This window comes from Salvelinus sp. IW2-2015, linkage group LG17 (assembly GCF_002910315.2).
Source record: "Salvelinus sp. IW2-2015 linkage group LG17, ASM291031v2, whole genome shotgun sequence".
NCBI classification, from domain to species: Eukaryota; Metazoa; Chordata; class Actinopteri; order Salmoniformes; family Salmonidae; genus Salvelinus; species Salvelinus sp. IW2-2015.
The window spans coordinates 13561153-13572807 of NC_036857.1; the positions used below are offsets into that span (position 1 = coordinate 13561153).

At 41.0% G+C, this 11655-nt stretch overlaps 1 protein-coding gene across 2 annotated transcripts; it reads right to left on the minus strand.

The window, feature by feature from the left end:
• Nucleotides 1-265: 265 nt before the first annotated feature.
• On the minus strand, nucleotides 266-10532 carry amt (aminomethyltransferase). 2 transcript variants are annotated; one of them, XM_024006100.1, is made up of 9 exons: nucleotides 10282-10532; nucleotides 5363-5530; nucleotides 5191-5271; nucleotides 4978-5109; nucleotides 4771-4849; nucleotides 2466-2611; nucleotides 2105-2285; nucleotides 1827-1982; nucleotides 266-1569 (listed from the first exon to the last, which is right to left on the minus strand). In XM_024006100.1, exons 1-9 carry the CDS (start codon nucleotides 10405-10407, stop codon nucleotides 1391-1393), a joined length of 1248 nt encoding a protein of 415 aa, XP_023861868.1. In that variant the 5' UTR covers nucleotides 10408-10532; the 3' UTR covers nucleotides 266-1390. The 2 variants fall into 2 exon arrangements, with proteins under 2 accessions (XP_023861868.1, XP_023861869.1); XM_024006101.1 differs by lacking the exon at nucleotides 1827-1982.
• Between the last annotated feature and the right edge of the window lie 1123 nt (nucleotides 10533-11655).

Sequence of the window (11655 nt, forward strand, 5' to 3'; positions counted from 1 at the left end):
CCTACTTGCCGGTCATGATGTGAGCTTTCTGTTCCAAATAAGTAAGGATAAACACTAATAAAGTTACAAAATGGCAAAGTCGGGTTGGAGCACGTAAGATATCGGTCATCTCCCATCTTAACTGGTCTGTCTGGAGTTGTGCTGAGGAATGGGACTAACAATGATAGCAGTTTTAAAGTAGCAATACTTAAGCTTTTAATGATTTTAGATTTCCAGTTAATTATCCACACAGTACACAAATAAGATACATGATAAAATAACCAAATAATGGGAAAATCGTGTTTAATAATTTGCAAACAACAAAATCTTGAATGTTAGAAAGACAATACACAGGGCATTAATCAGCAGTAAATACAGTAGTCTATACATTTTGGCAATTGTCAAACAACATTAGTGACAGATGTTTAACTAGCATCTAGTGGAGTCATGTGCAATGACAATTCTCCAAAGATGGCTTTCCCCAACAAAGAGAAATGAATAATATATAATGAATTACCCTGAATTCTAATATTTAATTCTATGTGAATTATAACCTATATTACAAGGGAAATTAGGGTTTTAGATACAAACTACATCATTACCTTGCTATACAAGGCATTCACATGAACAAAAGTGAATATCAAAAACATTGAGACAATATTTCAATAGTAGAGGGGAGATGCAACACCATGAACACATCTATAAGATACTTCACAGTAGTTACGAGTTTTGCCACACATTACTGCATATATTGTTTAGTTTTAGTTTGTTGGGAATGTGACAACTAGGATTGTGGTACAAGCCTAAAGACAAAGTATCACAAAAGCAATTTGGAATCATATGAAGAGTTGTTTGTTCCTGCTGACATTTAGTATTAAGTTAGCAATTAGTAAACATTAACACGTCATTGTGCCACTTAGCCTGTAAAATGCAAGTTTAGATTCATACTATTAAACAGGAGAAAATGTTTTGCTCAGCAGTCCTGTAAACGTGACTTGCTCCTGTGTCTCTTGGTTTACATAGCACGTGTTGCTGCTTTTGCTGACTGGTCAGTGAGTCAGTGTCCTTCAAACCATATGGCTCATTCACACAACTCACTGTGGTCTAAATACCATCAACAAGCTTCAGATAACAGGAGTGAAAAGCCTCATCCTCAAGAGTGTAGCTGTATTTGTGTAGTTGAGTGGAGATTTGGGTGTAGGCAAGGCCACACACTCTCATAACCCATTCTCTATTGCTAAAGAAAGCCTTACAGTCCTTCAGGTTTGAGTGTCACTACTCAAGGTGAACACAAGGGGGCAGCATTTGTTCTGATAGACTGATATCTTGTTGTCATTAGGAGGCAGTCTGTCCGATCAGGGTACTGTTTGCAGGCTGATCTCATAAGCCAGGTGTCCATTGAGGGACAGATCTAATGGCCAGAGTAGTAGTTTGTAGGCACGAAGGGCATCTTGGTGACCACTGCCTTCACTGCCTTCTTCCTCACTTCCACCTGAATGGGAGTTCCATTCTTGGCGTAAGCCACATCCACGTAACCCATGGCAACGTTCTGCTTCAGGCAGGGGGAGGGGCAACCACTGGTGACCTCACCTAAAAAAAAAATGATAACTGATAAAAAGAAAGCTGAATCTAATCTCAACAGCAATCCACACACAGCTAAATKTATATGGAACAGTGTCACATTTGGGCCTAAATAACACTACAGTGTAGGCCTACTAACAATGACAAACAATAACAGAAAATCATCAGGCCTGGTATCCTGATCCTAAGTATGCATAATCAAACTTTTACGTATGATTATTCAGATCTTGTATCTTGTAATAGCTAGTAGAGATCCTCTAACTRACCTATGACCTTTCCCTCTGGGCTGAGAATGGGGGTGTGCTGTCTGACAGGCGGTCCCGTGGACACCAAGCCCACACGCTTCCTCGTCGTCTTTGCCTTTATCTGGGGGACAATTATCTCAGCACCAGGGAAATCCTTTGCCTGACGCCGCCGCTTTCCTGCAAGTCCATCAAACAACCCAATTAACAGACAGACAGACAGACAGACAGACAGACAGACAGACAGACAGACAGACAGACAGACAGACACTATAAGGGAGTGTATAATAATGAGGAGTCACCTATGGTCCACACCAGTGTCGCCTCCACGGGGGTGGTGGTCTCATCGATGTCGTTACCATAGAGACAGAGGCCTGCCTCCAGCCTCAGACTGTCTCGCGCCCCCAGTCCGGCCAGCTTGACCTCACTGTTGGCCAACAGGCGCTCCGTCAGGGCCACCACACCAGATTTAGGCACTGAGATCTGAACAGGAGGATGAGGAGGAAATTACTAACACAATTTTGCAACACAACGAAAGAAACACATTCTTTTTTTACAAATGCCAATTGCTTTCAGACAAAGGATTCTTGAAAGAAATGCACAGAGCACAGAAAAATATCCATCTCTACTGAAGTACAAAGAAAAAGAGAGTGAGAGGCCTACCTCCACTCCGTCTTCTCCAGTGTAGCCACAGCGGGTCACCCTGCAGCCCTGGATCCCAAACACAGTGGCCAGAGTGCTGGTCATGAAGGCCAACTTGCTGAGGTCATCTGTCAATCCCGGCTGGAGCACCTTGGCCATGGAGGGACCTGAGGAGGACATGTGCAGGGTCATATTCTTTAGTACACATAGTAGCAAAATGATTTGCAACGGAAAACAAAAATATCTTATAGGACAAGTTCAGGTAGTTCCTCCTTGTTTCTGTTGGGTACCTAATGAATACGACCAAGGTCAAATCAACATTTATTTGTCACATGCGCCGAATACTTACAAGCCCTTAACCAACAATGCTGTTGAAGAAATAGAGTTAAGAAAATATTTATGAAATAAACTAAAGGGGAAAAAAACTCAAATCAAATAATCAAATAGTAACAAGAAAATTACATAACAATAACAAGGCTTTATACAGGGGTTACCGGTACCGAGTCAATGTGCGGAGGTACAGGTTAGTCAAGGTAATTTGTAAAGTGACTAGAGGTCGACCGGCCGATTAATTAGGGCCAATTTCAAGTTTTCATAACATTCGGTAATCGGCATTTTTGGACGCCGATTATGGCTGATTACATTGCATTCCACGAGGAAACTGTGTAGCAGGCTGACCAACTGTTACGCGAGTGCAGCAATGAGCCAAGGTAAATTGCTGGCTAGCATTAAACTTATCTTATAAAAAACAATCAATCTTCACATAATCACTAGTCAACTACACATAGTTGATGATACTACTAGGTTATATAGCTTGTCCTGCGTTGCATATAATCAATGCGGTGCCTGTTAATTTATCATCGAATCACAGCCTACTTCGCCAAACGGGGGATGATTTAACAAAAGCGCATTCGCGAAAAAAGCACAATCGTTGCACGAATGTACCTAACCATAAACATCAATGCCTTTCTTAAAATCAATACACAGAAGTATATTTTTTTAAACCTGCATATTTAGTTAAAAGAAATTCATGTTAGCAGGCAATATTAACTAGGGAAATTGTGTCACTTCTCTTGCGTTCATTGCACGCAGAGTCAGGGTATACGCAACAGTTTGGGCCACCTGGCTCGTTGCGAACTAATTTGCCCGAATTTTACATAATTATGACATAACATTGAAGGTTGTGCAATGTAACAGCAATATTTAGACTTAGGGTTGCCACCCGTTTGATAAAATACGGAACGGTTCCATATTTCACTGAAAGAATAAACAATTTGTTTTTTAAATTATAGTTTACGGATTTGACCATATTAATGACCAAAGGCTCATATTTCTGTGTGTTATTATATTATAATTAAGTCTATGATTTAAAATTTGATAGAGCAGTCTGACTGAGCAGTGGTAGGCAGCAGCAGGCTCGTAAACACTCATTCAAACTTTACTGCATTTGCCAGCAGCTCTTAGCAATGCTTGAGCCACAGCGCTGTTTATGACTTCAAGCCTATCAACTCCTGAGATTAGGCTGGCAATACTAAAGTGCCTATTAGAACATCCAATAGTCAAAGGTATATGAAATACAAATGGTATAGAGAGAAATAGTCGACGTGTAATAATTCCTATAATAACTACAACCTAAAACTTCTGAACTGGGAATATTGAAAAACTGGGAATATTGAACCACCAGCTTTCATATGTTCTGAGCAAGGAACTGAAACGTTAGCTTTTTTACATGGCACATATTGCACTTTTACTTTCTTCTCCAACACTGTGTTCTTGCATTGTTTAAACCAAATTGAGCATGTTTCATTATTTATTTGAGACTAAATAGATTTTATTTATGTATTATATTAAGTTAAAATAAAATTGTTCATTCAGTATTGTTGTAATTGTCATTATTACAAATACATATATATATATAAAAATCAGCCGATTAATCGGTATCGGCTTTTTTTGGTCCTCCAATAATCGGTGTCGGCGTTGAAAAATCATAATCGGTCGACCTCTAAAAGTGACCATGCATAGATAATAAACAGCGAGTAGCAGCAGTGTCAAAACAAAAAGGCGGGGGTACTTTCATAAAGGCATCAAGGCAAAGGGTGGCTACTTTGAAGGATCTCAAATATAAAATATATTTTCATTTTTTTAACACTATTTTGGTTACTACATGATTCCATATGTGTTATTTCATAGTTTTGATGTCTTCACTATTATTCTACAATGTAGAAAATAGTAAAAATAAAGAAAACTTTTGAAAGAGTAGGTGTGTCCAAACTTTTGACTGGTACTGTATATCGAGTAGAACTGACGTTGCCATAAGAGAACTTACCTTGAACGGCAATCAAACATTCCTCCAGAAACTCCAGCTCCACATCGTGACCTTCTGCTTTGAACTTGGCTAGTCTAGCCTACATTAACACAGAAAGGATCAGATATATGAAACACAAACAGACATGACACTTCATAAAAGCATTACAAATCCATCCAAAACTTTGAGGGATGGTCGTCAAACACATGAGGTTTGTGGACTACTGACCTTCATGTTGGCAGAGTCCTTGTCTGCACAGCCAGCATTGGACACCACGTAGAGGTAGCCTTGGTCTGTCTTGGTGACGATAAGATCATCATTTATTCCTCCCTTGTCATTGGTGAAGAGGGTGAGCGTGCCCTGGAGATAAAAGTGTGAGAAGAGTGTGTGGGAAAATTAAGTGTATGTGCGTGTGTCTTTGCTTGCAGGCATTTGTCTCACCTGGTTGTCCTTCAGCTCTGCTATGTCTCCAACGATCATAGACTCTATAAACTTGACTCTGTCTCTTCCGTGGACTTTGCTCTGTTTGAGAGACACACAATGGATGGTATAGCCAATACAATGAGCACACAATATCTACCCATGCAAATTTGCTAAATGAAATCCCTCTCACCTGTAGCATGTGGCTGACGTCAAAGATGGAGCAGTGCTGGCGAGTGTGCATGTGGGAGTGGATGTGGCTGTCTTTGTATTGGACAGGCATGCTCCAGCCAGCAAACTCCACCATCTTACCCCCCTGGTCCCGATGGAAGTCAAACAGAGCTGTCTTCCTCGTACAGGCCTGGAAAACACTCTTTCATTATTGTTGTAACATATGCTGCCACACTGCTGTACCGTCATTACTGTAATGGTATCAGTGATGTAAAAGTCATAGCCTGGACGCCAGTCTGTTTCTGCCCTCCTGCCAACTTCTTATGGTATTGTCATGCCAATGACAATGGAGTAGACAAAAGCACAAACAGACCTGGGACCAGGCTAGTAAAGTCATGGAAGTTCATGTAACTGATTCATACAACTGATTGTCCTATCATTGTAGATGAGAACTCATTAGTGTGAAGAGGGCAACAGCAGGTCTGACTTGAAAGATTAATGTTTTCATCATAACCATAACAAATGCAGGTCCTATAATAGATACCAGTATTAATGTTGGTGATAAATTTGCCTCTTTCAACAGCCGCAGTGTACAGTATAAGTCTGGTGCGCGATATTAATAAAATGCACCCAAGTTATTATGCAGACTTCTTCTACTTCAACCATTGTCACTTTTAACCTTTAACCCAGCCACTGCTTGCTCTTATCAGTGAGCCATGCACTTTGGGGGCCGATTTTGGCCTGCTTACAGGTCAAGTATTTTGTGAAACAAGTCCAAAGTCATCTCTCTCTCTCTCTCTCTCTCTCTGTGTAGTCTAAACGAACACTGCTAACTAATCTCTACTGCTTGATGGGTACGATGTGCTATGTGTTCAGGGTGCCTACCTGTTCTTATTCATCTACTGTAAAGAGTGAACAATAGGCATACATACAGTGCCTTCGGAAAGTATTCAGACCCCTTGACTTTTCCACATTTTGTTACGTTACAGCTAGGGTTGCACATTTTGGGGAATATTCAGAGGTGGAAACTTTCAGTGGGAATTAACGTAAATATATGCAAATTAATATTAATACCATTTAAATGTAGATGTTTTTGCATTGGATATATTTACCATATCATATAGAGACAGAAACATAAACCTTTTACCTTATCATAAGTAGACATAATTGCAAATGATTAAATCCTTCCAATAGAWTTTTTTTTAAACTATTTAGTTACAAATTGAACTTTAATTAAATGAGTTGACTCTTCACATGGGATGATTTCACTGAACAACAAAAGAAAGTGAATACTGAATGATCCCCAATGATCCATTGCATCTCCCAAAAACGTTTTCAACATACATCTGTAAAATGATAATCAAAGCTTTAGTTTCTAGACTGTCTTCCTTTCGGGCTTCCATGTCTTCTCCCTGGACCTCCTCAATGTCCACCTCTTGAACATCAGACTCTGAGACCTCATCTTCACTGTCACTTTCCAACCTTGTTGAGGATGGCTCGTTGTCAGGCTCAAAAAGCCTCACATTTGCCCGGATAGCCACCAATTTTTCAACCCTTGTATTGGTCAGCCTGTTGCGTGCTTTGGTGTGTCTGTTCCCAAACAAGGACCAGTTGCGCTCCGAGGTGGCTGATGTTGGTGGGGTTTGGAGGATGATGGAGGCAACAGGGGAAAGAGCCTCAGATCCACAAGGTCCCTTCCACTAGGTGACTGAACATCAGACAGGATTGCATTGTCTCCCTCAATCCGTGCAATGGCTACTGCTACAGGTTTCAGGAGTTTCAGGCTGCTTACCACTCTCTCCCAAAATACATCATCCAGGAGGATCCTCTTGATGGGGCTGTCCATATCGGCAGACTGTGATATGGCCATTTCTTGGAGAGACTACTTCCCCTCCAGGAGATTGTCAAACATGACAACACCACCCCAACGGGTGTTGCTGGGCAGCTTCAATGTGGTGCTCTTATTCTTCTCACTTTGCATGGTGAGGTAGATTACGGCTATAACTTGATGACCCTTCACATACCTAACCATTTCATTGGCTCTCTTGTAGAGTGTATCCATTGTTTTCAGTACCATGATGTCCTTGAGGAGCAGATTCAATGCATGAGCAAGGAGCAGATTCAACGCATGAGCAACACAGCCAATGGGTGTTATGTGAGGGTAGGAATCCTCCACTTTAGACCAAGCAGCCTTCATGTTCGCAGCATTGTCTGTCACCGGTGCAAATACCTTCTGTGGTCCAAGGTAATTGATGACTGCCTTCAGCTCATCTGAAATGTAGAGACCGGTGGGTCTGTTGTCCCTTGTGTCTGTGCTCTTGTAGAATACTGGTTGAGGGGTGGATATGATGTAGTTAATTATTCCTTGCCCACAAACATTCGACTACCCATCAGAGATGACAGCAATACAGTCTGCTTTCTCTATGATTTGCTTGACATTCACTTGAACTCTGTTGAACTCTGCATCCAGCAAATGAGTAGATAAAGCATRTCTRGTTGGAGCGGTGTATGCTGGGCGAAGAACATTCAGAAATCTCTTCCAATACACATTGCCTGTGAGTATGAGGTGAACCAGTTGCATACAAAGCTTGTGCAAGACATTCATCAGCATTTCTCTGACTACGTTCCTCCAGTGAGTCAAAAAAACTTCTGATTCCAGGAGGACCATGAGCTGTTGCTATCGATAAGGTGTCTGATTCATAATTTTCACCTYGAATAGATGTAGAGGGACTTTTGTCAGAGGTTGCTTGTTGTGAGCGCTGAGGGAACTTTATGCACTTGGCCAGATGATTMTGCATCTTTGYTGCATTCTTCACATATGATTTRGCACAGTATTCACAAATGTACACAGCTTTTCCTTCTACATTAGCTGCAGTGAAATGTCTCCACACATCAGATAGTGCCCGTGGCATTTTCCTGTAAAGATTAGAAAAAAAATAGTAAAAAAWGAAATACAATTCTATGTACAGATAAATAGTTAAGCAGTYAGATTAAACAACTCCTTTGTAAGATAAATGTTTTAAAATAAAACATGTATGGCAACAGGTGAATTAACACTCCTCAGTTAGCAGGCTCAAGCAAGCTCAAACCCACATGGTAGCAAAAACTAACCAGCAGAAATTGTTAACAAGTTAGAAATGATTTAAACACACCTTGCTGTAGGCTACTATTTACTAGTTAACAAAAAATCATGTGTCATATAAAATATATTCACCCCACCCAGTATTGTACTCAAAACTTACCAGAAAGCATGTAAAATKGATTAAAATGGATTAAAATTCTAATAAATCTCTGCAATCTACACAAAATAATGACAAACCAAAAACAGGATTAATACCTTATTTACAGAAATATTCAGCSCCATTGCTATGAGACTTGAAATTGAGCTCAGGTGCATCATGATTTCATTGATCATCCTTGAAATGTTTCTACAACCTGATTCAAGTCCACCTGTGGTAAATTATATCGATTGGACATGAGTTGGAAAGGGCACACACCTGTCTATATAAGGTCCCACAGTTGACAGTGCATGTCAGAACAAAAACCAAGCCATGAGGTCGAAGGAATTGTCCGTAGAGCTCCGAGACAGGATTGAGTCGAGGCACAGATCTGGGGAAGGGTACTAAAAAATGTCTGCAGCATTGAAGGTCAGCAAGAACACAGTGGCATCCATCATTCTTAAATGGAAGAAGTTTGGAACCACCAAGACTCTTCCTAGAGCTGGCTGCCCGGCCAAACTGAACAATCAGGGGAGAAGGGCCTTGGTCAGGGAGATGAACAGTGCAAAGTACAGAGAGATCCTTGATGAAAACCTGCTCCAGAGCGCTCAGGACCTCAGACTGGGGCGAAGGACAACAACCCTAAGCACACAGACAAGACAACGCAGGAGTGGMTTCGGGACAAGTCTCTGAATGTCCTTGAGTGGGCCAACCAGAGCCCAGACTTAAAACCGATCTAATATCTCTGGAGAGACTTGAAAATAGCTGTGCAGCAACACTCCCCATCCAACCTGACAGAGCTTGAGTGGATCTGCAGAGAAGAATGGGAGAAACTCCCCAAATACAGGTGTGTCAAGCTTGTATTGGCACACCTGTACGACTACGGTGATTTAATCAATTTTAGAACWAGGCTGTAACCTACCAAAATGTAGAAAAAGTCAAGGGATATGAATAATTCCTGAAGGCACTGTACATTCTTTCCTACGGTAAATGGCAGCGCGAGGCGTAAACAAGGTCTTAATAAAATACTATATCCCACTCTCAGAACTGATTAGCATCAACCCCGAACTGTTTGAAATGGATAGTAACAATCCAAGGTCCATTCCTGTAAAGAATCCTGACCTGCAGTGGGCCAAGACATTACACTACACTACATTCACATTTGACAGTAAATCAGGAAGTCTTCAGCAGCCTAAACTATTCAATGAAATCTCACTAGAACTGAGAAGAGTTGAATGGAAGATAGTGTTCATTCAATAGACTAGTTCTAGAGATGGGGGATCTGAGGCAGACCTATCTATACCCTGACAAGMCACTATCATGCTTTTAATAAAACCATAGTCTGCAGCAGCCAGTCAAGCGAAGTGATCTGTGCGGGCTCGGGGCATTCTGCAGGGACAGATGTAGATTTGATTTGCATGACCAAGCGTGCCACAAATAAGAGGGGAAAAACATGGAGCAAATGGGACTGCGCAACATGATCGCTGTTCGGTCATATTGCAATAACTTATACATCAAAATAAGAACAAAATCAAGGTTTGACGACTAAATACATCTAAAACATATGAAAAAATAAACAAATTACGTTCTGAAAGATCTGAAACAATTAATATTCAATATTTCTCAGCACTAGGCCAACTGCATGGACAAATCCCTTAGAATTGCTACATTTTGGGTCGGTTTTAGTGAGCAGCATTTGTCCTCGAGGTTGATGGAACAGTACCTCTGAACTTGAAGCATGCCTCTCCTGCCTCCCCGCGATTCCGAGTCCAACGCCACGTAGACACTCCCTCGGAACTCGGAAACMGAATCCGAACCCGCGGCCGCCAGATAGAATCCGAGCCCACATCGTATATTCCTTGCAGACGAGATTACAAAAGTTCACGTAAAATAAACACCTCGCTGTCGTCAACAGTTTGGACTCCGCACTCAGAATTGTGCTTTCTCTACAAAACAGCGACCCTAGCCAGAGCAATGTATTTCGGGAAATGTAGTTGATGAAATTACACATTCTTCAAATATTTGGAGGAAAACTCACTACACAGGCAGGCCTGTTTGTTGCACATGTTCTGTGTCAATACTAAATGTTGCTGTCATATGAACAAATAAATATATTCTCAACTATTTGTTTCTACACTTTTCTACATTTTTTCTTTCGGTCTTTCTTTCATTCTTAATTTTTCTTTCTTTCTATACATACTGTAACGACCCTGGGTCGTTACAATACATATTATGCATAGCCTATTGCAAGTATATTATGCATAGCCTATTGCAAGTGTTTATGATGTAATAACATAAGCAAAATGTTCACACCAATGCTCTGTAACATGTCTTATTGTCATTACCTATATTTGAAAATGTCCATAGGCCTACTGTCAGAGTACACTTTCAAAACACAACAATATCTGTCATGGCACAGATAGTACACTGAAGTCTCGCTATGTGACAGCCTGACTGAGGGGAAATTCACAACACTCAGCACCATAACATAACGTATCCTATACTCAAGAAGAAATGTCAATATACAAGGAATTTCTGGATCTGGGATGACAGTGGCTACATCTCAGAAAACCACTAACGATGTGTTACACTGCACCAGTAATGACGTTACACTAACAGTTAACCAGTAACTCTTATCTTTACATTGTCATTAGATCACTTGTTGTAAATTAATCAAATATGAACACACTAAAAAGCAGGCCTTTTTTATATTCGGGGACGTTTCACRTTGCTCTGGGTCCTGTTGCTTACTGTACCTCCTCTGCCTCTGTTGGATAATTGAATGATCCTGTGGCCCAGTAGCAGCTATTAATACCATCCTCRTCCCAGCTTCTATTTTAGGGTAGGGGCTGTTAGGGTGGGGGCTGTTAGGGTAGGGGCAAGCAGCAGGGAGCAAGGCAGGGATCGGGGGCACAGAGACACAAAACACTGGGTCTGGACTCGCTTCCGTGTGATAAGGCAATTATTCAACCTGGACTATATTCAGAAGGCTAATTAATACAGTTGTGGATGTATATTTTGTTTGATCCTATGACACTGGATAACCTTTTCCATCATTTGTTGTTGACACGTATTGGGAACGTATTGACAGCGGCTT